Raw genomic sequence first — 27,049 nt, 5'->3', positions numbered from 1 at the left:
AGGAGTTAAGAACTCAGCCAAATGAAGTGTGGCTACATCATACAACTCAACAACCTGTGCGAGTACATAGGATGCCCCTTCAAACAAATTAAAAAAGACAATTTTTTTGTAGCATTTTCTCTGAATTTTGGAAAAATCCATGCTCTCAAGTATATCCTTGGAAGATACCACAAAGTACTGTATGTATAATGAGCTCATGGGAAATGGAGGCAGTAGAGAAATACGTGCTTCTGCCAGGTGAAGCAAAACCAAAAAAAACCCACAAGAAAATGATAATTAATACTTCTCCAAAGAAGAGTCAACTAAAGATATGAGGTATTGCTGTGGCTCCTCTGTGATGTTGTGTTTTGCCAGCTAACACAAGCACTAAGTAACTAGGGCAATATAGTTCCTCTAAGTCTCACATATAGGGGAAGACAGGGGCTGAACCAATGTTGTGTTTAACTAGCAAATTCAGGTAATATGCTGAAATAACTAAGGACCCAACACAACCCTAGTAGATTTTCCTCTATCAACACTATTCTGCTGTTTGCTAGCAAAAGAAGCACAAAGCAAGACTGACACACAAATATCAGATTCAGATTCAAACCAGTCCTTCTCACCTTTGTAATTGGGAGGGATTTCTTCCTGACTTAAATTATTATCAAAAAAAATACAGGAGTATCAGAGCACCCTTTGAAGAGATCCACACATTTATGAAGAGCTAATTACATTGTTGATCATTCAAAACAGATTCATTATGAACTCAACATGTGGCACAAAAGTCATTTTATGAGTGGCCTTATTCCTGCATTAAGCAAACTGAAGAGTGAAAATTCTTGCAAAAAGCCAAGCGTTATGAACATAATCCTCTAGCATGCCGTATCTCAGCAGGTAAGATTAAAAAGACAAAACAGAACACCTCAAGACTGCAACAACAAAGAGTTTATTAGAGTCAAGAATATATAATCCCTGTACAGAAAACATTCAGAGTTAAAGTGTGAAATACTGAACCGCTCACTGTGCATTCTGGTTGCTGAGCCTGTTAGTGATGATTTAATTTGCTGCCTACAGCTGGCTAACTTAGAAGCACTTCAGAACATTTTTGTAAGCAGGGAGGAAATGATTGTCCTTTCTAAACGGTAACATTGCCAAAGGTGGGAATAAAGGATCATACATATTACATTTAAAACTTACTCAAGGAACAAAGTTGCTGGGAAGGGAAGAGGGGAGATTGCCACAGTTTTGTGGGTTTTGTGTTGTTTTCTGCATGGAGGAACTGTAGCCTCACTGCTGTAACTCTGTACATACCCATGTTCAATACAGCAATGATTTCTGTTTTAAATAAGAAAATATATTAACAGGTACAAGAATTTACCATCAAATCCAGCCCCTTCCAGTTATCTTTGGCTTAGGAGGAAGTTGCTTACTTCAACCTTTGAGGCTCAAATGTTTTCACTAGAAAAAAATGCCATAGTATCTGAGCCTGAAGGATGGTATAAACAACCGTTTTCCTTAAAAAAAAAAAGGAAAAAGGTTGTTTTCAAACCTTCATAGAATGGACACTCAAAAAGCTTCTCCACCTCCTGAGTTCTCAATTCTCCGTGCTACCAAATCAGCAGCTTTCACCTTCCAAAACTGTCTGGTGAAGTCCACAAGGGCTTGAGAGTCTTTTTCTTGAGCATTCCTTGTTTCCACCACAGGTAGGCAAAAGGCTTATTTTCTCCAATACTAAAAGAAAACAAAAAAACACATAGCACAGCATTTATTCAACTCGGTTCACTCTCAAAGAACAGAAGTTATGCGTAAATTGAACCCTGTGTTTAAAAGCATGGTGAAATGCCTAAACGCAGGCAATTTTCACAACCCTTCAGGAAAACAAACAGCTTGGAAAGCAACTCTATTTGCCCCTTGACAAATGGTTTCATCCAGTCTACACAATCCTGCTGGTAGATGTTCCCTATTTTATTTTGGCATCCAATAGGAGGAAAACAGAAGCTTTGTCCTGAGGGAAAGGAACCACAGCTGCATTCTGGGATGCAGCAGGACCAGGACCACAGCTTGAGGTATCCTAAAGCTACTCAACATTTACAGCTTAATTTGTGTTTGTTTCTCAACAGAGAGCAGCCAATCATTAGTACATCCCCAAATTCTACAGCTACATTTTAGGTGGGACACTCCTCATCCCCCAAGCTTTCACTTTTTTAATCAGTGCTTAACAGAAGCCCTGAATGCAACTGACTTGACTTATAAATTTACAAGGGAAATAAAATGTGAAATTAGTCATCTCAACTGAAGACTGCTTCTTTCCTCTGCAGAAATAAATAATGCTGCTAAAATGAAAATGACTCTCCAGGGAGAAATGGCTATCCAGTCTTCATTAGTATTAACTAAAATTAGTATGCACTTTTTATCCTCTTGAGCACTATTGTGGAACACCATTAACTTATTCTAAATGTTAAATTTATTTACTTTTGAGACAACAGTTTTTTGATAACCATTAAGAAGGAGACAAGTACTACATAAAAAGGTCTGTAAAATATCTGATAATAGATTAGAGATGCATTAGAAACTAAAGGCCTTATAACACAGCTTTAAACTGAACTCAATTTACAATACTGTTACAAAAGAACAATACTAAGACGATGCCAAAATATCTAGATCGCTTTATCCCAGAGCTTTACTTACTAGAGAGTGACATATAGAATGCTGATACACAACAGTTTCTATAATCACCAACCTTATTAAAAACTCTTAACTGCTGCAGTAGACAGCACAGATTCCTTGTAGGCTTATTTTGGAGGCAGTAAGAAAATAAGTATCTATCACTAAACAAAAACCATGCTGAAGAGCATTTCAAATGAAAAATCATGTGGCATTAGGCCAAAATCTGCTGTTTAAGCATGTGTCATGACACCTGTGTAGTGTGGGGTTTTTTTTTGTTTGTTATTGGGTTTTTTTTAGACTACTTATATTACTATTAAGAATGAGGCCACTTGCAAGGCAATGCAGCATTATACATGAACAAATTGAAAGCTTCAGTTGGCCATTGTGTAATATGACCCCTTTACAGCAAATTCAATGACGCATTAATTGTTCATTTGTTCAACGATTTACAGACTCTGTGAAGACTCCAGCAGCAAATTCTTAAGACTGCCTCAGACAAAAAAGATAATGATTTTGACTAATGAAGTACTAAATATCACTAAAAAGTGTCCTACCTCACTTGCAATACAAAGAGAATAGACATTAATTACATTTAATTTTGATAGATTTTTTTATAAGTTTTAGAAAAATATATATAAATGGACCTTAGATTCTTAAGACTTGTCAACTGCTGATTAATTTGTGACTATTCTTTTTGTACCCTTCGCACACTTACAAGCATGCAGTGTTCTTGCAGGGGGAAGCCTGCAAGTGTAATTACTTGCAGAACATGAATGGAGGCAATAATCTGAACTCCAAAACTAGCAGAAGAATCCGATATCACATGGAGCCATTCAGCACTAAAAGCAACACACTATTGTCTTTATTTCAGACACCTGATCCCCACAGTAAAAAGGAAAGCTAAAAGCACACAGATAGCAAACTCTGCAGCAGTACATGAGAAGAGTTCAGGGCCTCACGAAAAAGAGCCCATAAGTCTCCATGCTGGAACCCAGCATCAGTCAGCTGGAGAGGTAAAAACCCCAAATGAAACAACTGGATCAGGTGTGCATTAGTGGCTGTCACATCTGCTAATTTGGTATCCAAAGTGCAATATGTACACAATGTGGGCTTGTTTTTTAACTTCCAAAATATAAATGGAAGACACAATTCTTGCCAGCTGCTGTATACATCAGCCTTTGTTTAGAACACCACTCCTGGGAGCTAGAAGCCTGGGTTCAAATTCTCGGGTATTTTTAAATATTCTGAACAAATCTGCCCTGTGATTTTAAAAGCATTTGTAAGCACTGAAGAAAGGTCAAGCAAGAACAAGTCTGAATGGAAAAAGAAAAGGTCACCTAAATCAAACCTGTAAACTCTGCCTTACTAATACAGCTTCACAAATGCAGTAACAATTATCTGGGAGAGTCTGGCAGTCACCTAAAGCCAATGAAGTAAAAAAGACACGTCTTTAAAAAAGTGACTGTCAGTCTGTGATTAAAAGAAAGGTCTACATACGGATGGCTTTAAGGAAAAAACAATGTAAATTCAAAGAAGAAATGCTTTTGTGAAGACAGTTTTAGTCAATATGATAATTAAACATTTTATTGGCTTACTGTGTCTTGTAACACAGCACACATACACATGCTTAAACACTTCATTCTCCACACTAGAGCAAGCGTAAATTTTAATAATAAAAATAGTGGAGATAATTTATTGACACCCCAGAGCATTAGCAAGAATCAAGAGAACATGTGAGAGTGTATGGGACCTCTCATTAAGTCCAAGCCCCCTGCTCAAGCAGGGTCAAACATGACACGTTGCTCAGGACATTGTGCTGTTGGATTTTAAAGTATCTTCAGAGATAGAGACTCCGCTACCTCTCTGGGAAACAAGTCTCAGTGTTTGATTACTCTCACAGTAAAAATTCTTTATGTTTAGATGAACTTTCTTGTCTTTCAGTTTGCGCCCGTTGTCTCTTGTCCTGTCACTGGGCACCACTGAAAAGTGCCTGACTCCATCTTCTTTATTCCCTTCCATCAGGCGTTCATACACAATGGCAAGATCCCCCTGAGCATCCTCTTCTCCAGGCTGAGCACTCTCAGCTCTCTCAGCCTCTCATTGTATGACAGATGCTCCAAGCACTTCATCATCTCCATTGCCCTTTGCTGGACTCACGCTGGCATGTTCATGTCTCTCCTGTACTGGGGAGCCCAAAAGTGCCAAAGCATTCCAGATGCATCTCACGTAGCACTGGGCAGAGGGGAAGGATCACCTCCCTCCACCTGCCAGCAACACTCTGGCTAATGTGGTCATGGAAGCTGGTGGCCCTTCTTTGCCACAAGATCATATTGCTGCATAGAATCATACAATAGTTTGGGCTGGAAGGGACCTTTAAAGGTCATCTGGTCCACCCCCCCCTGCAATGAGTAGGGGCATCTTCAACTAGATCAGGTTGCTTAAAGCCCCATCCAACCAGACCTTGAATGTTACCAGGGATGGGGCATCTCCCACCTCTCTGGGCAGCCTGTGTCAGTGTTTCACAAGCCCACTCTCTCAGTCTGTCCTCATAACAGAGGTGCTTCAGCCCTCTGATCATTTTTGTTGCCCTCCTCTGGACCTGCTGCAACAGGTCCATGTCTTTCCTGTGCTGAAGGCTCCAGAGCTGCTGGCAGCACTGCAGGTGGGGTCTCACCAGAGAAGAGCAGAGGAGCAGAATCATTTCCCTCGACCTGTTGGCCATGCTTCTTTTGATGCAGCCCAGGACACAGCTGTCCTTCTGGGTCGTGGGTGCACATTGTCAGCTCTTGTCCAGTTTTTCATCCACCAGTACCCCCACATTCTTCTTGGCAGGGCTGCTCTCAATCCCTTCATCCCCCAGCCTGTATTGATACTGGGGGCTGCCCCAACCCACATGCAGGACCTTGCACTTGGCCTTGTTGAACTTCATGAGGTTCACAGGTGCCCACTTCTCAAGCTTGTCCAGGTTCCTCTGGATGGCATCCCGTCCCTCAAGCATGTCAACCGCACCACTCAGCTTGGTGTTGTCTGCAAACCTAGTGAGGGTGCACTCGATCTGACTGTGTCATTGATGTAGGTATTGAACAGTACTGGTCCCAGTACTGACCCCTGAGAGACATGACTCATCACTAATCTCAATCCAGACATTGAGCTGTTGACCAGTACTAGTGGTCCACATCATGCGCAAGTTGTCTACCAAAACTTTCACAGCTTTCTCTGAAAAGCTGCTTCCCACCTTATCAACTGCCCTCCTTGCCTGTGCTTGTACAAAGGGTTAGTCCACACCACATACGCTTGGATACTTCCTTTTGGTGAACCCAACAAGGTTCCTATGTGGTCATCTCTCCAGCCTGTTAAGGTCCCTGGGGATGGCAGCTGACACTTCTGGTGTATCAGCTGCTCCCATTTTGTATTGTCTGCAAACTTGCTGAGGGTGCACTTCATCCCATCATCCAGGTCATTAATGAAGATGCTCAACAATTTTGGCCTCAGTATCAGCCCTCGGAGTATACCACTAGTGACTGGCCTCCAGATGAAGTTTGTGCCACTGATCACAACCTTCTAATCCCAGCACATAGGCCAGTTCCCAGTCTGCATCAGTGTCCATTTCTCCAGTCTATATTGCTCCAGTTTCTTTACAAGGATATTATGGAAGACAGTGTCAAAGCCTTGCAAAAGAGAAGAGAAAGAATACCTACAACTTTCACCCAGTTCACTGAGCTTGCCATTTTACATTAAGCACCTATCAGGCTGGTCAGGCATGATTTCCCTTTTGTAAATCCATGCTGCCTACTCCCAATCACCTTGAATCTATTTCACAGGTGCAGACCTGCAGGTAGAGCAGAAGCCATCCCTCCTAATACCAGAAATCCCACGGTTCCAGCTGTTACCATCCTGGGAGTCTCCATATCCTAACTTGATGAGCACAACATATTCTTGCTTCTCTTTCAGTGCAGCTGGAGGTTCAGGCTTCCTATCTCCAAGGTCTTCAGGAAGACCTGGTCAATCCCTTTCTTGTCAGCTCTGGTACTGTGCAGTTTGCTGACCTCCTCCCATAGGTCCTTTACTTGGTGATGTAGACATTCCAACACTGCACAACTCCTGCAAGCAAGGAGCCAAATTTCTACTGCCCCAGCAAGAGATCTTAGCCACCCCCTACAGCCCCAAATCTGGAAAACTGCATTATCCCTTAGGATCTCCATCTGTGTTGAGGTCTCTGACATAGGGGACAGCTGCTCATATAGCTGCAGAGGACCGTGTTCTGTGGTACAGCATCAACACTGCAGAGGATGTGAATACTGTTATGAGCAGAGCTCCTGGCCCCTTCTGTGCAAGCTGCTGTGCCTATTAATGATCAAAATAACTAGCTAGAATGCCCAGTTAAGGAAGCCAAAGAAAGGAAGTTCACCTTCACTCATTTACTTCTGGAATGAAAGCTAAGGAAGTTCTGGATCCTTCCCTCAGAACTCCAGCTTTCCAATTTGAAGTTCTTACCCTTAATAATACAACCAGTTATATTGCAGTTAGCATACCTGTTAAGGTGCTTTAAAGAATTCTTTAGAACCACTAAAAGTTTGCTGTCAAGTCATGGCAGCAAGAACGCAAGTTGGAAAACAAACTAAAACATCATAAACACTGAAGTTAAGTCTTGAACTTACCACTTGCAACCTCTCAAACAGTTTTCACTGACACCACCGAGAAAATATCTCACCTGTGCAAACTTGTGTATCTGCTCCACCACAGCTGCAAAGAGGGCATGGACACTTTCATCAATTAGACTCTGCATATAATGTACAGCTTCTTCGTCGGACAGGTCCAAACGAAACTTATCCTGCACCTGGAATGGGGGCAGAGATGACAAAAATTAATTCAATTCAACAGTTAAAACATACACTATTCTACGTGAAGTATACAGTAGCAGACTTAACGATTTCAGTTGTGGAAGTTTAGTAGAGAATCTCTCTTTTAAGTTACAGCAGATTACTGGAAATTTGCAACATTATGTAAAATGCCTATTTTAAACTGATTCGTAAAAAAGAGTATTCAAATAAGCTAGAAACAGACCCTTACAACTCACCCCCCCAACTAGTAATTTCAAAGATTGAAGCCAGAAAGTGAAAAGACATAAGAGACAGAACTAAAATGCTATGAGAGAAAGAGAAAATAGTCAATATTCACTAAACAAGAAAGAAATGCCACTTGAGGAAAAAAAAGCACACAACTTTGCATATTAAATACAAAGTTGTAAGAGTCTGGATGATCCTAATAATTTCTGAAAGTATGCAATACTTCCTTATTTTCAGATAACATTGTCTTTCAGATACTGTAAGGCAATTAAGTAATGAATACAGAATGAGAGGAAAGGGGTAGCAAACCAACCCTATTAAAACTGACCTTTTTATGGCAGCTGAGAATTTAATGAACTTTGATTATATCTACCATCCGTGAACAGTCGGTTGGAGACACTGCTACCCCTTACACTGTTTTTAATTTTAACAGCAACATATTTTAACTTCTGTATCAATAACGCACTTCGCTTAGTACCTGAAATTTGTATATGAATTAAATGCTGAAAGCACCATAATTAAGAATATAGCAACAACATCTATACTTTCCTATTTTTGTCTTGGCAAAGCCTTGACCCATGAATATTTACAAAGGTGAAGTGGATGCCTTTCTGTAAATTCCAACTAATTCCATGGCAATTGTTCAGGACTGCTCCAGATGTCAACATCTCACAAGCACTGTTCCCACAGACATTCCTTTGGTAATACTCACAAACCTCTGTACATCAAACTGGCAAGAGCATAAACAGATCTTCAGGAGGAAAAAAAAAAAAGAAAAAAAAAAAAAGAAGATTTTGCTTTACAGGAGCCAAGTTTTGCAGACATGCCTTATCGGTCACAACATTTATGAGAGGCGGATGCATAAGCAAGCCTTTTGGGTGAGTTCAAATAATCTGACACATGGATCTGAAGAAGCACTAAAGATATCAAAACATCATGTTCTAAGTTTTCTGAAGTGCTGCCTGTGCAGAAAGGTCTGCATACAGAATCATGGAATTGTCCAGGTTGGAAGGGACCTTTAAGATCATCAAGTTCAACCATCAACCTAACACCGCCAAAACCACCACTAAACCATGTCCCTCAGCATACATCTACATGTCTTTTAAATACATCCAGGGATGGCGACTCCACCCCCCTCCCTGGGCAGCCTCTTCCAATACCTGACAACCCTTTCAGTGAAGAAATTTTCCCTAATATCCAATCTAAACCTCCCCTGGTGCAGCTTGAGGCCATTTCCTTTTGTCCTATCGCTCGTTCCTTGGGGAAAGAGACCGACCCCCACCTCGCGACACCCTCCTTTCAGGGAGCTGTAGAGAGTGATAAGGTCTTCCCTCAGCCTCCTTTTCTCCAGGCTGAACAACCCCACTTCCCTCAGCCGCTCCTCATCAGACCTGTGCTCCAGACCCCTCACCAGCTTCATTGCCTTTCTCTGGACAGTCTCCAACACGTCTACGTTTTTCTGGCAGTGAGGGACCCAAAACTGATCCATGGAGGATGTGGAAAGCTGGGAACATCAAGGGCTGGGTTCTACCTACCTCCAGTGCTGACTTGAGTAGTGAAAGGCCCAAAACTGAACACAGTACTCGAGGTGGGGCCTCACCAGTGCTGAGTACAGGGGAATGATCACTTCCCTAGTCCCGTTCACCACACAATTCCTGATACAGGCCAGGATGCTGTTGGCCTTCTTGGCCACCTGGGCACACTGCTGGCTCATATTCAGCCAGCTGTCCACCAACACCCCTAGGACCTTTTCTGCTGGGCAGCTTTCCAGCCACTCTTCCCCAAGCCTCTAGTGCTGCATGGGGTTGTTGTGACCTAAGTGCAGGGCCTGGCACTTGGCCTTGTTGAACCTCATACAAGTGGCCTTTGCCCTCGATCCAGCCTGTCCAGATACCTCTGCAGGGTCATCCTACCCTTAAGCAGGTTGGCACTCCCACCTAACGTACTGTCGTCTACAAAGTAGAAGTAAGTAGGAAAGGGCAAGTGTTCAGATTTATTCTGAAAGAAAAAAGTAACAGCACATTTTTTGGATAACAATACTAACTTTGGGTGCTTAATTTGGAATGCCATTTCTGCTGTTTAAGACCTCCAAGGGAGTCCATGATCTCTTGGAATTAAGGAGTCTAAGATCCCAGTGTTCTCTAATCAATCCTACGCCCAAAATTTAAAACTACTAGCCACTTTGCAAAGTAGTGCTGATCACAGTACAAAAACTGCCCAGCAAATTCACACTACTTGCAGAAAATTAATTGCTGCCATCTAACCACATGCTTTATTCTCATAAAGACAAATTTCAAGTAATATGAGCTCTTGTGGAGAGCTCATCACATCCATCTACTTGAGTCTCTTGCATAATAAGCTAGGTAAAACTGTATCAAACAATATTTGCATCAAGTATGTAAATTCCAGTTTATCTGTAAGAATCTCTTTTATAGAGTCTTTATGCTGAGACAGAATGCTTCACATTCTATGTAAATTGTTTCAATGATTAATTGCCCTATTTAACAATTGTGACTTATTTCCTACCTGAATTTGTCCGACTTCCATCTCAAATAGTTGAACTCATTACAACTTTTTATGTTAAAGAACTGTCCATCAAATATCTCTGTTGTGTAGGTAAATATCAAATTAGTTAAGTTGCTTCTTAACCTTCTCCTGTATATGACTGAGAAGACTGACTGTAAGACAGAATCAAGTCTTTCCTGAACATCTTCCATGCATTCACTTTTTTTAAGCATTGACAGAAATGCAAGCCAAATTATTTCAACAAGGTTCTTAATAAGGTTGTATTTGTGAGATGATACTACCTTCTCATCCTATTTTATATTCATTTTTATCACCAAGGATATTGCATAAGCAACCACCCTTTTAATGACAGCAAAATATTCTGAGATTTACTTTAGTATTGCTCTGCATTCTTTTCAAAGGCAATGTATTCCAGAATGGTACCCTTCAGCACTACAATAAAAAGCATGAGTCAACTTCACAAGCATGGAAAGATGATGTTGCTTCACTAAAAATACGTTAGAACTCTGCTGCTGATACGTTTGAAGTAAGCATAAATCGAGATTTCCCTCAACTTCCCATCAAAAAGAAATTTGATCAGTATGAAGAATAGTTTAAGCTAAAAAAGTCCAAACTCTCAAGGAAGCAAGTACCAGGGAGAGATGTAGAAGATATTCAGGCTAATATCACAGAACTTTTATCTTCATAATAATCATGATGAGAAGGAAGTTTATTATCTTCTACAGACATATTAGAAGTTGGACAGCCAATGAAACACACAGTAGAATTCAACTGAATTTAACGGACTATTCACATGCTCCCAATTATACACAAGCTTAAATACCCCCAATTTAGAAAACAGACTTCTATCAGATATATTTTCATCGTCACAGAAAAGGTGACGTAATGAGAATTCAGCAAAACTGCTAACTGCAGTTTCAAAAAAAACCACACCAAAACACTGTAACACTCTTTACACAACTCTATTAATCAGGCACTTCAGTGATATTCTAATTTGTTCATAGAAGAACTTCGCAGAAAGACTTGCAGCTAGTGATGTTAAGATGTGGCTTCATTCTATGGAATTAATGACTATTTAAACCCTCTTCCCACCTTCCCCAGGAACTGACTGGCACACTGATACATGTGGAAAGAAATTTCCCCCCAGTTAGATCTTCAAATCAGTTTGCCATTAACAGCAGATCAAATGCTGCCAAGTACTAGATCTTTGCATGAAAGTTTTTCAGCACTGCAATTAAAATGGACTGCTGCAATCTAGCCGAGAAGAAACACGGCAGGATGACAAATTACCTCTTCAGCTCCAACAGCAGCAACAAGATTAATATACATTGATTTACAGTTCTTCTAACAAAACCAGTAATAGTTTCTATTTGAAATCTCTGAGTTCCAAATAAACCATGTTTTCTAAAAGCCAATAGTTTCTCATAGAGGAGGTGCAACTAAGGAAGAGATTTTTGCATGGTGTAAAAAAAAAAAAAAAAGTGAAGGGGTGTGTGTGTCACGTTCTGATGACTTACACAATTATGTCATTCTACACACTTAAGAATAGCCACCATGAAGGCATCAAAAACATTCCATCTGAATTATTTACTTAGAGAACTCACTTTTGTATTTAAATTAAGTTAAATTGTTTTAGTTTAGTCATTAATATTTGTCAAAAGAAAAAAGAAACATACTTGATAAATATAGTAAACTTTTGTTTTGTTTCCAGAAATAAAAGTTTTAAATCCCACATTGTAGACACACACTGATTTTAACATCAGGTCTCAACAGCAGAATTTGAATGTTTAAGGACGAAAAGGTAGGATAAAGAATTAGACAGTCCATGAAGATGCTGACAAGCAACTTCAAGGTTTCAAGTTGTCCACTTCCTATCCCCCTGCACAGTGGACAGTTTAATAATAAAGCATAAAAAACAGGATTGAACAGTTTTATGAATCTGCATGCCTAGAGATTTTGTTATACTTTATTTAAATCTGAAGTGTCCTGTAAGAAAGCTACTATCATGACAGTGCTTTTCTTTTTCAAAAAACAAGGAAAATAAAAATTAAAAGGGGAAGAGGCCATTAACCACAAGGGACAGTTCAGAAGAAAATCTAGGGGGGTGGGTGCTGCATAATCACACAGAGGATGGCAACTTAGCATGGTAATAAGCCAAGAAAAGGAAAAAAATATATATTTTACAGTAAACCCACCAAGAAACATTACTTTGCATCATGATTATCCCATGTAAATTTACAGGTTTATCAACTACAGTTGGAACAAACTCAAGAGAAAAGCACTACAAGAGGAGGAACTGGATACATAGTAGCTCCCTCACCTTCCAGCATAGTGTGCAAAACCAACACAATAACAGACACAGTGGGGTTTCGGTGGTGGTTTTTTTTTTGTTTGTGTGACTGATATATATTACTGGTCTTCACACATTCCATTATTGCTGCCTCATGCAATGAATTTCTCAGTATCTGGAGAGACAGACTACAGATTAAAGCATTAACTAAAAGATCCTCCTTTTTTAATGTAAAGATGAACTTATTTTCACTATGGTCTAATATTGCATGTACACAGTTTATTTATAATCAGGTCACAGTTTGCAGACATTATTATGCTTTCTAGATTAAACATAAGGAATAAGGTGCTAAGATACACGAGGGTGGGAGGTGAAATAACAAAAACAGACATCAGTATTGACTACACTTTTGCTGAAAAAAAAACCAAACAAGACCATCAAAATCCCCAGAAAAACCTCAAACCCCAAACACAAACACCCTTTAAAACCCCAGTCAAAACCAAAATGAACTTCCTCTACCTGCAAAAACCAAACAAAACAGCTCAACCCAGAACCAAGTGGTCATTTCATCCATCTACCGTAAAAATCCCAGGATCCTGTGATGACACAGCCTGATCAGAGCAAACACTAACCAGAATCCCACACCTTAAGTTCCGGGGTAAGTAAAGCAAGTGCCACACCACAAATGTTGTTATGGGGAAGCAGAACATTATGAGAGATAAGACTGCAGTAGAAATTAAATTATTTCATGTTAAAAAACAAAACAAAACAACAAAAAAAAATCCCACAAAACAAAACAAAACCCACCACAAACAATCAAACTCCAAACCCCCTGTTTTAAAGATAGGAAATTTCAAAACCTCTAAACTTTACGTATATTTACATTTGATGTGACATTTCACAAGAAAAAAGGAAAGTGGTAAAGTTAATGAGAGGGAAAGCATAACATCTATCAGAATAATGGGCAGTGTTAATTACTGGTAAAGTCGCACTCCATATTTGCTTGAAGCATCTTCAAGGACAACTAAAAAGACTATCGTTTTGAAAATAGTATCAAACAGGTTGTATGAAGCTGATTTAAGAGAAAACTCCCAGTCAGGCCCACAGATCTGTGCACACTATAAAAATCAGGATAGCAATGAAGAAGAAGTAAAATACTCAAGAAAACCCTAATGATCATATTAAAAATTGCAGTTAAAAGCATGGTATAATAGCAGACCTGTGTCTTTATTCAGCTGAACCAGTCTCCAAGTTTTCTCTTCTCCTTTCTGGTATTTTGTATTTTGGGAAGTGTGACAGGCTTAGGATTGAGAGATGACACACAAACCCAGTTGGGAATAGTGTTAGTGCAGGTAAGTGCACTTCATTGCAAAATTGCAAGATTTTCACTTACCATTTTTGCTCCTTAACCACCCTTTCTCTCTCACCAAATAATAGATTTGTATGGACTGTTTTTTGTGGGTTTTTTTTGTCCTCAAGTTTGACCTACTGTATAGGCCATGGTTATCGTTGTATTAAAACTCAGGAATTTTTCTTTTTTACTAGCCAAGCATCTTCTCACTGCTAAAACATTACCTAAAATGGATTAGTTATTCAAGGTTAAGACAAACTTTTTAGAAATTCTTAGGAAGCTTTTATAAACTTCAGGGCAGTATCCAAATCCATGCTTCATGAACATTTGTAGCTATGGTTTTCACAATTACTGAAGAAGGTCGTAATGCATGTTGAGGTAATGTATCACACGTACATACAAGAAACCTTTCTCAGTCCTGTTTAGTTTTCAGACTAATTGCAAGTCAGCCATTCTGAAGACTGGAGGCTGCTCTAATATTTCTTCTTCCAGCAACATTAAGCAGCACTGCTGGCGTCTTCTATGACTACTAGCCACATAATTTTATCAGTCCAATATAGGATCGCTCATTGCAAAGTCAGCTACTTAAATTTAAGAGAAACTTCAATGTCCTTTTTCCTTTGGTCATAATATGCATTGGATATAAACATCCTGACTACTACTAAAACCTCAGATAAAAAACAGTTGATAGCCAAAAAAAGAAGACAAGAATATTTAGTGGGGTTTTCATGACTATTTTTACTGTTTTGCCTTATAATTGTCACCATCAGTCAGCATCCACCATTCATATAGCAGAAACTGGTATTAAATTTTTGGTTGAACACTCACCACATTTAATCTTTTTCAGCAAAAGACTTTCTTGCTTTCCCTGTTGCTTGCAGTCCAAACAACTCTCACTACAAACTACTGAGATGCTCTATTTGCATGAACAATTTTATCTGAAATACTCTTTCAACAATAGCTTTTGTTTTCAAGGGTTTGATTTGAACAAACTGCAGTTTCTAAAGAAGGCTGTTTAGGCTTCAGTAATTTTTTTTTTTTTTTTTTTTTTTTTAAAGAAGCCAGTAAAGACACTACTGAACATCTCTAAATTGAACTTCTATGAAAATAAGGGTTTCAGCTGCTGCAGTACGCAAAGATGATATTGTTCCAGCTCAGAATTTCATCGTATTAGCCAAAACCTTAAAATCAAATAGGCAGCATGATACAAAACAACAGGAGCACAGGAGTGTTCTCACACTTGGTTCATGTTGCGATGTTTACTCCTTTTTTTTTTTTTTTTATTTTGAAATGAATTAATATACATGCAAAATCAACAGCCTAGAAACTGAAAAGCTGGGTGTGCAGCTGCAGCATCATTACCCAAATGGACAGAAAGATGAATGTCAGCCTAGGCAAAATAAGCTCCACGTCAATGTGACACTTTTACAAAGAATAAACCTCCCCAAAGCAGCAAGCAAATATAAATACTGAAACAAACAGACTCTAACTAAGCAAAACTTGATTATTTTTCTCCTGCAAAAGAAAATTTCCTCTTGGCATTAAAAAATCTCAGAAACGTTTCCTAGCTCTAATTTTTAACAAATACTTATATTTTCAGTCAGGTGAAAAGGGACAGATATCCACTGTCTAAAAAGGCATGTCAAGCAACAAATTAAAAGTCCTTTCCATTTCACTAAGTTGTGAACTCAACTCCCAATTATCCATTGACTGACTCCTGTGGAGGACAGAGGAGAGGGAAAGTGCACAGGGAATTTTACTACAACCCTGATGAAGAAACTGGCAAAACTAGCTCAGGCGTAGAAACAAGCTAGCTCAGAAACTTTCTGCACCTCAAGTCCCATCATATCTCTGCTTCAGCTTTTATACCTGCAGAACAAAAATCATTTCACCTTGATATGTTTCGTGTAAAAGGAACAAAATGTGTCTGCTCTCTCTTCTTGCTAGTTTCCAAACAATTATACTCCTCGTTTTCTTATCACTTAGTCAGTGTTTGCATAGACTTGGAAACACACAGGATGCTCTCAGTGTGACACTTTGCAGGAAGAAAATTCCCCACCCTCCTGAATGGTGTGATTTTAGCCTTTCCTGTGTATACCCAAAGGCACTATCACAACTGAACGGTGCTACTTGCACAAACAGCAGTTACCTACCGCTTGCTGTAAGCCAGGTATTTGTGCCGTCTACGTTCACAATAACCTCCCCTGTAAATGAAACAGTTGCAGTATCTTTGCAGAACCTTCTTTAATCAATGGGCATCTGAAACACAGCTCAGTCAATTAGGACACTGTACTTTAATGCCTGCCGAGTTCTTTGTGCGCCAATGAATCACTGGTCCCTGATGTTTTCTAATTTAAAGGTCAAAATTTGCTATGAAGGACAGATAGAAACCATCTGGCTTTCCTGTAGAAAAATCAAAAGCTTTTCTTTTAGGAAGTGACAATGCTGAATACATTAGCTACATCTGAAGAGTGATGGTCTACCTCTTCCTTACGCAAAACTGGCTATATAATTGACTCCAGATTTGAGTCATTGCTGCTTAAATTTATAGCACTGGCTGATTTTAAAAAGCCCAACAATTAGCAATTAGTGTTGCAGCTGTACTGGAAATAAAAAAGCAAGTAGCACTGGCAGGAAAAAAAGGTGTGTGGGGGGGAAATCATTTTATTATCAGTTATGCACTGACAAGTCAACATAAAGAGATTTCAGCCCAGCCCTTTCCCTGAAAACTGAGCAGTGGAAAAAAATAAGCAAAGAGTGGAAAATTTAAAGGCAACTACCTCAGAGGCCGCAGAAAGGGAGAGGCAAACTAAGGAGAATCTTCCACTACTCTTAAATTTAATTTAATTTTGTGACATTTTTTGAGCCAAAGCGTGTTTTCAGAAAAGCCTAAATCAAACGATGGCAGCAGGAGATGGTGTCATGAACCATAAGGTGAGGCACCCCAGACTGACAGTTTTCTTTATAAATAGTATGGAGAGGAAAAAAGGAGATGAAAGGATCAAAACGACAACGGATTCCAGGCTCTGCAGCTACCTTTTCTTGGTCAAAAATTGACAAACGTTTTAATATGAAACAAAACGCCAAGAATTTGAAACGGGTTCCTATGGTTTTGAGGATAGGGACAATTTTGTGTAGTTGGTAGTCACCACTTTCTGGGTTCTTCTATGGCAAGAAGTAGTGATTGAAACTGGAGTGAGGGAAGTGAGTCACTAAAAGAAGGTTTTCTTACAATTGAAAGGTACTAGCCAATTTATCTAGTGATGTTGGGTACACCTGCTGAAAGTAGATAGCTGGTTGAAAACCAGTTTTCCATACATTCTCAAAGAAGAGTTGTCAAACTTCAAACAGAGCTTTTTTTTTGCTTTCAGGCCAATGCTGACTATCTCGTTTTCGGTCCAATTTTAGGTGTGAGAATGCGTCATTAAGGTCAGCACTGATTTAATTTCTGAAAACAAATATTCTGCAAAGCAAGTAAGAAGGTACTGTCAAATTTTGGTATGCACTAAATCTGCATCTCCAGTTTAAGTCATTGAGAGTTTCTGGTTCTTTTCAAGCTAACAGGAAGAAAATACCCACATTGTCATCTTTCTCCAGTAAGTAAAATCAGTTTGCGTAGAGCTTGTTCTCTTTTGAACAAGAAGAATGCGAAAGTACCTTCACAGATGACAGGAACAGAGCGCCCAGCTCTGCTTACACCATCCTGTGCTATAAACCCTGTCAAACAGGTGTAATCTATACTTATTTTACAGCAAGTTGTACGTGACACAAGCTGCTGTTTCAATTTTGCCTTGACTCGATACATATTTCTCCCATGATGTTTCACAACTATCGGACAGAAACAACACCCAGATGATATGCTTTCAGCTAGATTTTAAGCTTGATTATACAATTATATTCTGCCAGTTAGTTCATTGCAATGTCATGTTGTTACTGCAAAGTAGACGATATTTTGGAAAAAACAGTCTCCAACTATAAAGATCCTGCCTTCCCTTTCATTCCTCAGGTTAGTAGTAATATTCCTTAAGAGTGCCTTCTGCACTCAGATTTTTCTAAAAAGTCTCATTTAACATACCAGTCTGAAATTCTTTAAAAAAAAAACCAAGCAGAAACAATTCAAATCATCCAATACCTCACTGAAGAGAACATGTTCCACATAATACTTTTTCTTTTATGATCTTACTTTCTTTCATGTTCAGACAAAGCATAAGAAAGTCCAAGGATTGCTGACTTCCAACCATCTTCTCAGCCTAACTAGTGAGCACCCTGTTATAATACACATATGTATCACAGGAAGAGACAAAAGAGAGCGTAAGAAATCAAGTCATACAAAAATGACAGTAGGTTTCTTTATTCTATTTCAATTTATTTCACTCTAGTCAACATTACTGTTTAGCATTACTGTACATGCAAATTTTATTTTTATCTAGCATATGTACATGTTAGAAAAATTAAACCCCCATTCTGGCTCTAAAAACTCAGTAGATTACTCCCTGAAAGTTTAGAAAAAGGGAACACCAATAGTATTTCCACAGGCGGCTTCACTCACTAGCATGTTTCTACATCTTACTGTATTCTTCACCAGTGAGCAGGTATTTCCTGCAACATAGACCACCTCCGCAACTATCAGAAATGAGGAGGATTTCACTTCAGGAAGCTAAAGATTCGACTGGAACCTGAAGTACCATCTAACATCGTAAAGTGGAATCAAAACTGTGACCATTCAGGAAAAATCTTTCTTTAGAAGGAATCTTTAGAATAATTCATGCCTACTTGGTAACAGCAAAAATTCCAGTATCAAGGATCTCTATGCCAAACAAATTGTTCGCCAAAATAATTGAAGCATAATACTCCCTTCAGTAAGCATTCCTTTCTTTAAAAACAGGATTTATTTTTTTTTACTATACAAATTTCCTTGTAGTTTAATCATAAACTAGTATTCTGATTTATCATCAAGTTTAGATAAGGTTACCTTTATCTTGTAACCTTGACCTGACTTGACTTCAGCTGCCTCTGAGACCAAAGCCTCACTGGCTTACCAGCTCCCTAAAACACAAATGAGGGCTCTACAAAACATAAAATGAGTATTACTACAACACAAATAAGGAAAATGCTGGGTATGAACTTCCACCTACGCTATTAAGCAGGATACCTTCTTAGATAAAGAAACATTTGTAAATCTCCACCTTTGTCTTCCATAAAAGTGATATCATGGTTGAAATGGCTATTGACTGGAGTCACACATCAAAGGTAATTTAATTTTACAGGTCAGTCCAAAATGGATCTTTAGCTAATTTGAGTCTGTTGAAATATATATGGATTTTTTGTTTAAAGCTTTAAGGAAAAAAAAAAAAATCAATTGAGATGCTGAAAGCATTTATTCAATTTTCCTACAACAAGGTACAGTATTATCTTGTTAAATGACTGAACAAACTTGCCACAGAGCCCAAGAGATGCAAGACACCTTGTTCCTTTTTTTATTAGTACTAACAAAGCTCATAACTGATTTGAGACAGGCTAATGGGCATTTAATAGCCGAGTTTTCTAACACATTATTTAAAAAAACAATGACCTATTCACCACTCTATAATGGGTTAAGATGATTCTGATCCTAGCCCATTTACAGCCGATTTGCTTTTTTTTTAAATAAAATAAAAGTGAAACGAAAAATTGAGAACTAAAGAAAACAATTACGGTCATAGGAACTTTTAACACAGTTGTATGCATCCAGTAGATAATAATGTCAACAACTGCTTTATGGAAGGGTCCTCCGTTCACCAGCTCTCTTGAGATCCTATTCTGATGTATTATTTTTGCACAAATTCCAGAAGTATATTCAGAGGACAATTTTTGAACCAAAAGGACCAAACCTGAACAGTTAACACGAGTTAAAAACAGTTGAGCTGTCAGAAAAAAAATAGAGTTTAAATAAAATAACAATACCTGGGGGAGATCTGAAAAGTCTATGAATTATAAAGAAAATATTTATGAACAAAATGAACAATTTCATTATTTTTCTGATAATACCTTACTGTATGGGTTTTGTTTTTTAAAGGAACAAGGATACTGTAAATAAACTTACAGAACTTGGGAAAGTAAAATCTTTTCCTCTCAAAAAATCTGAAAATGTGAGTGTGATTTGCATTCCTTATCAGAAATACTTGCCTTACTGGTTCAGTTCTAGATCTTTTCACATTTTAAAGCCTCTGACTTGAACCCATCGTGACGGCAAAAGTCACAGTTCACCAAGCTGCAGCATTGTCAAAGTTCTGTATCCCAATAACTAATGCATTTGATATAATAGTGAAGTGTCATACAGCAAATAAACTTATGTTCTTTCCATGTAAAGGAGGCGCTATTATTTGTAATTCATAAGGGAATTTAGAAATAACCACACTGATATAATTCACAGGTCTTAGAACTTCCTTTTAGGTTTTGCTTCCTTCCATGATCTCCAATTGGATACAATACAATTATGCTTTACATAGTCTTGATTTTTAACTACTGACCATCAGAGATCTGTAACATACTTAGCAGTTATAGAAAGGACTTGTTCGCTTTCAATATTGTATCTTGATTTGTTATTTCAAGAAATTTATATGGGAAATATATATACAGTAATAGAGCTTTAGAAGTGTCTGAAATGCTCAAATGGTGCTACATTAAAACAATCCTTTACAAATATTTTACAGAACCTAACATCCTGTTATCATTAATTACACAAAACAATATACCCTTGGAAAATGCTTCTACAGAGTTTACCAACATAAAATATGATGCCAAAATACTAATAAGGAACAAGGATATTGCGTGTTAATTGGCAGTGAACACTGGGAGACTCCGCTGGATAAAAAATGTCAGAGCTCAGGAGAGAGTATTCAAGGCAAGAGTGAACACTATCATGTCAAGCGACAGTGAATTCTGGGACAGAGATGAGCAAGATTAAAATACATAGCAAGTCACAAACTTACTGCTGCAAGCATGAAAGAACCAGTCCTTCCAGAATTCAATGAAACCATCGGCTTGATCTCTTGATGACTATTTCAGCCAACAACAAAGTTTCCACAAATAGTCCCTACACTACTTGTAGAAACATACTTCAATTTCTCCCAGGATTTACTGTGTATCTATTTGTAGACTTTGCAATCTAAAAGGGTTTCCCCTCCTTACTCCATCACCAAAGGAAAGGGAAAAAAAAAAGAAAAAAAAAGTACTTCTCCCCATTTTTCCAATAGGTAGCCAAAACAGAACGTGTCATCTTTATAAAGATGAAAATCATAGGCATGTGTTGCAAGCATACTGTTAGGAAGGTCTCTCCACAAAAATGTAGTTACTTCCATCATCTACAACTTGGCAGATATTGAACCATTTTGGTTTTCTACTTTAAGCCTCTATGTCCCACGTTCTACCTGAATAACCTGTTCCATCTTTGTAGGCATTTAGGGACAGAGAAGAGGTTCAAATATATTGACATGGAAAAAGAATTAGCTGTCAGTTTCTCAGGAGAACATGCAAGTGGACGAAATGCTGTCGTCTTTACCACAAAATACAGCACTTATGGCTATCCCAGCCTTCCTGGAAATGAAACTGAAGAGCTACATGAAAACTTCATACCAATGTGAAACCAAGAAGCTCTGAACAGAATGTTCAAATTCTTACAAGGAAAAGGAAAGATTTGGTTGGAGTCAGAATTTAGTTTTCTTTAAGGGAATTGTACCAGAACATGAAACATTATTTTAAAGATTCTCAATCTCCATTTTCATAGCTTATTGAAAACACTGAAGAACAGCCTATTTTAGAGAAAATCCACTGCTCGAATAAAAATTACACTGAACTGATTTCCATTGGATACACAGGCTCCAGAGAGTCTTTTGTGGAACTAAAATATACAGCCCTTCACTATCAATCAGGTTATAAAAAAGCCAGCATTTGCCTAAAACGTAAGTGTAATGAAATCTAGATGAACATTTACCCAGTATTTTTAATGTCAACTGTTGTTGAAACATTAAATGGAGAAGAATGATCCAGGCTGGCACAAAAGGACAAAGTTAGAATTATGGGACACAAGTTTGTTTTCACAATAAACAAAAATTTCTTGGTGATGAAGATACACCAGTCTACTGGTTTTAAATCTTCAGCAGACTAGTTTTATATCCACCAACAGACTGTGTTTATAAAACCACCCATGCCTTACAGGATTCTAGATTAGATGGAACAATCTTTCATGATACAGTTGGTGTTGATTGCTTCACTTACCAAAAGTTTCACAAGGTGAGATCACTGTTCTTAGCAGAATGCTAAAATACCACTTGGAACAGAGTGCTAGAGCAGACTGTGCACTCCTGGATGGATAATAAAGATCAATTCTATATTTATGGGCACATGCGCTATGTGATCTCAAAAGTATAATCCCCTATTTTTAACTTCAAAGATTCTAGATATTACTCAAAACTCATAAAACAGAAGCAAGTATTTTCAGGTCACCAGACACAAATATGTGACCACAAGTGACTGAAAATTTCATGACATGATGACTTTGGTTATTGAAAGACAAGGAAAGCTTTCCAGTTACCTTTTTTACAGTCTTGTCAGGTTCAAGAGCAATATCTGGAATGTTGGCATCCACCATGAGGGAAAATAAGTTCAAGATCAAGTTGGAATACCTAAGCAGAAGAGCAAATTAGGTTAAACACTTTGTAAACTGCACAAAAGACATTCTGTAAACAGCTTCATTTAAGAACACATCATCATCTCAGCGTGAACTGGTAATGGTTCAGAGGAGATGCATTTATAACACTTTAGTTGAACATATTTATGTTAAAAACATAAGATACCTGATATTACCAGTGAAAGTTTAACCCTCAAACTGTCTCAAACTACTAAAACTGAACACACTACTCTGTTTTTTTTTATAATCTTCTAAGAATTGTCAGAACATTTATCCAGGGACATATCATATATAACCTATAATTTCAAATATTGTAGCATTTAATGACATTTTTTACGTCTAGTACAAAGAACATGCTAGAATATTGATCCAAAGGTTATTTTTTTATTAAAAAGGATATCAGTGATATAGCAGCACTATATATACTAGTATTCAAACAGTTGAAGTCTTCGCAATTACAAGAAATTATTTTTCAAGTTGCTGCAAGGTCCTTTGCCATAACAAGTTGAATATAAGTAATTCAACGAGATGTAAGCCTGCAGTTGCTCGGTTAAGGTGCAGTAACACAGGTAAGCATGTTGCACTTATAAAGTACAAAGGTCACTTATAAGCATTAAAAAAGACAAAACAGAGAAGAGTTTTCAGTTTTAATGTGGTGTGGAAATACTTGCGAATCTTTTAAAGAAAATTAGCTGTAAGTTGCTTTTTGAAAGGATAATTTTCAAGCTGTTCAACAAACTGAAACTTCCCTTCCTCTGTAAAGAGATCTAGGTCCCCTTTCACAGACAAATTGCTGACTGACTTAAAAATCTGAAATATTGCTTTGCTAAGAGCACTAGGAGTTTCAGAGACAATAGAAAATGAATTCTTAGCATCAAAACTTGTTTATGAGCAAGCTGCTGAATATATATATATATAAACTGACAACTGCACAAAGTATTTTAACTGCACAAAAGGACTACTTCATAGCTATATTTTACAAAGTAAATACTGCTCAACAAAATCTCTCTAGAAAAGCGTAATTCCACCACAAACTCTTGACATTTCATTATGAACTGGAATTAGTACTACCTAACACATTCCAATGTAAGTTTTAGCCAAACTGCTTCCAACCTAAAACAACGAACACAACTATTTTTCCACTTATAAATTTTAACTTGTTTTTATTCATTTTCATGGTGCAACACCCATTCTACAAGGAATCCTGAAACACTGATAAAGCACTTGAAAGATGTAGAGAACTGTCTATACCCCAGGCAAATAACAAAGAAAGAATAAACCACAAACTGACGGAGATGGCAAACAGAGTTTGAATTTTGTCTTAGCAATCAGAGGTTATGATTTCACACTCCTTAGCCAGAAGTATCCGTGAACATGTTTGCATCAACATGCATAACTCTTAGAACTCAGCCATTCCACCTCTAATTACTCTTTTTCAATAAGCAAGTAATCTTAATTTTTAGTTCTAGCTGCTTAAAGTAATAGCTATGGAAATACTAATATTCTCCTATGCTGTCTTTGTTGAAAGCCTTAAAGATATTTATCCAGAACCATTTAAAAATACTTTCCTATTACACTAAACAAATATTGGAGAGACTATAATTACAGCTACAATCCCAGACATTAAAAATGAAACCATCTTGATTTACAGTTTAGTTTTATACCTAAATTACTGCTATACTCCACACTTAATGATGATCTTTGTAGCAAATCATTACATAAATTAATGCAATGGATAATCCTTCACTGACACAGCAGATCTTCCCACTGAAACAGGTTTAAACAAAGGACCAAGTCAAGTATTTCACAAATAAGAAATGAAGTATTACCAAACAGTTTTAAGAAAAAATTAGAACTTGGAACATATATTAGACTTCCTGATTGTTCTCTGAAGTCATGAATATTGTTTGCTGATAACATGTTGCTCTTTTTTCATGTTGCTAAATAGCTTTTTACCCATTAATAATGTCAGTTCATAAACAAATTCCTTATTCTTTCTAACAAGAGAACTACATGGAGCATTTTTGTTTCCAAACATTGCCCATGTTTCACACTACATGTACTTTTCACATATGCTTTTCATATTACTTTTTTTTTTTTTTTTAAATTTGGAGGTTTACATTATGTGATCTTCATATCAAAGTGAAATTCTTTCACCTCTATGGAAGATGTACAAAATCAACCACTGGCCAAACCAAGCGTACGTACCTGCATCCTGTTCAAACAGAACAAAGCTGAGCTACTTGGTTTAGAATGCTAATAGTCAGTGATACAGTCAACACAAAATAATGAAGCTGATTCCAAGTCTAAACATGAGATATGTTGGTCCATAAATAAATACAGTCTAAAGAGGTGTTTGCTGTCACAGTTCTGGGTATCTAAAGAAACTGCTAACATACTTGATTGTCACTGCAATTAGCTAATTTTTGTCCTGCAGGACCTGAACTCAACTAAACTTATGTATGTGCTATCTACAAGCCAACAAATTTGATCATTGCTAACCCAAACTGTAGGCGGATAAAGCAGCAAATGAGTAATGACTTAAGAGTTAAAAGGACAGTTACTTGATCGGCAATAATCAAGAGAAAAAGCTGCTTAAGGGCAAAAACATATGCAAAAAGCAAGATATAAATTAATACTTGAGAGGGGTTATGAAAAAAGTTATTTAGATTATTAAACAAGAAAAATCGGGGACATTTAACTTGAATGTAGACTCAAGCTTCAAGTTACACCAATACTGTGATGTTTTCATTACTCTGTTCCATTCAAATTCTTGTGTCTACGTTCAGACTTTAAATAAGTTTTGGATTTTCAACAGAAATATTCTCTCTGATTCATTTATTCATCTCCTGCTTTACAGTGGCTCTAACAAGTTTTAGTATCAAAATAGTATTTTTACCTGCGGAGATGAAGAAAGGCTGTGTAGCACTGTTTACGGAACTCCTGGTACTGTTCACTCTGCGTGCCTCCCATACCTTCCACCATCTCCTTATTCAACTTCATTGGTGGGGGTAGAGGCTTAGGGTCTCGACCCAATATATAACCAAAGTCAATGTGAAATAGTTTACCTGTAGAAGAAGGAAAATCAAATCTTGATGCAAAACTTGGAAAAAAAAAATCTTTAAGTGCAATATCTAGAAGATGCTAAGCAGCTCTCAAAAAAATAGAATTCACTGTTTTCTGCACATCTTATAACCGTATATATTATATCTTCAGGTGCCATTTTGAAATTATGGGTTTAAAAAAGTAATGCTGATTTCAAAATCATTAGGACTATGAACAAACAAGACGAGTTGTTTTTTTTTTTTTTTCCCCGACATATGGAGTATATTCACAAAGATTGCATCAATGTTGAAACTGGTCAGTAGACACTATGTGCACTCGCAGCCCAGAAGGCCAACCACATCCTGGGCTGCATCAAAAGAAGTGTGGCCAGCAGGTTGAGGGAGGCAATTCTGCCCCTCTACTCTGCTCTCATGAGACCCCACCTGGAGTACTGCGTCCAGCTTTGGAGCCCCCAACAGCTGTTGGAGCAGGTCCAGAGGAGGGCCATGAAGTAAATCATGAAGTAAATTAAGAAGTACAAAAAGGTGATAAAACTTTTAAGCCTTCTTATAAACAAGAAAATTATTGTCATCTATACAGTCACACAAAGCACAGAACAGACAGAGTCTTGCTTCAGAATGAGGGAACTGAACAGCATTATGGACATAGATTTGTCTGCCAAGGGGTATTTTAACCTGCAGCATCTGTATTCACATTAATGTTTTCATAAGCTTAGGTGCTCAGCACTCTTGAAAACAAATGGAACAGACAGTATTTTCCAATTAGTCACCCCTCTTTGACCACTTCATTGAATAATAATGTTCTATCATCAGAGAAGTCTGCTTGTGATCTGTCATCAGCGCTCTTCTTCAACCCAAGAAACAAACTCCATCACAGTCAATTTTCTAAGAGCGATCACAAGGATGCTTAATAAGCAGGCAAAGTATTTGCCAGTTGATAAATGGCACAATCATTACATTTTGCACACCTAATTGTGCTTAATGCGCCCCATTCCTTCAATAGTGTTTTCAAGCTGTTACAGAAGTTACTTCTAAAGCTCATTTTTGCACACTAAGTTTTTGAAGTAGGCACTTTGAAATATATATGCCCCCATCATCCATTAAGTTGCAAAAAATGTTTAATTAAAAAGTTTAGGGGGGTCTGTTTTCTGTTCACTTATTCAAACCTGTCTTCTTGAAGAGTCAAGAGATAACATTTTGAATAAAACAGTAACTCTTGTGGCAGTAATGAATTCTTTTTTTTTACTTTGTTTTTGAGACAGGAAGTAAGAGGCAATAATTAATAATTTAAATTGGTAACAAATATGCACCTAAAACATTCAAAAACATTTTAACAGCTAACTGATATGTTCATATAAATTAATTAGATATCAAGTAGTTTACTTACTCATTTTAGGAATGAAGTTTAAAAGAAATTATAAGTGGAGGCCACCCTGC

At 37.7% G+C, this 27,049-nt stretch overlaps 1 protein-coding gene across 1 annotated transcript in view; it reads right to left on the bottom strand.

Moving 5' to 3' along the window:
* Positions 1–909: 909 nt before the first annotated feature.
* PIK3C3 (phosphatidylinositol 3-kinase catalytic subunit type 3) overlaps positions 910–27,049 on the bottom strand; it is a 74,596-nt gene continuing 48,456 nt past the window's right edge. The window contains exons 21-24 of the mRNA XM_082497616.1: positions 25,447–25,615; positions 22,452–22,542; positions 7,358–7,483; positions 910–1,710 (exon numbers count right to left, since the gene is read on the bottom strand). Coding sequence (XP_082353742.1) covers positions 1,696–1,710; positions 7,358–7,483; positions 22,452–22,542; positions 25,447–25,615 — 401 coding nt within the window. The 3' untranslated portion in view covers positions 910–1,695. The remainder of the gene's footprint in view (positions 1,711–7,357; positions 7,484–22,451; positions 22,543–25,446; positions 25,616–27,049) is intronic.

This window comes from Vanellus vanellus (assembly GCF_965231255.1).
Source record: "Vanellus vanellus genome assembly, chromosome: Z".
NCBI classification, from domain to species: domain Eukaryota; kingdom Metazoa; phylum Chordata; class Aves; order Charadriiformes; family Charadriidae; genus Vanellus; species Vanellus vanellus.
Note: the sequence above shows the minus strand (reverse complement) of the source record. Positions and strands in the feature narration are given on the sequence as shown.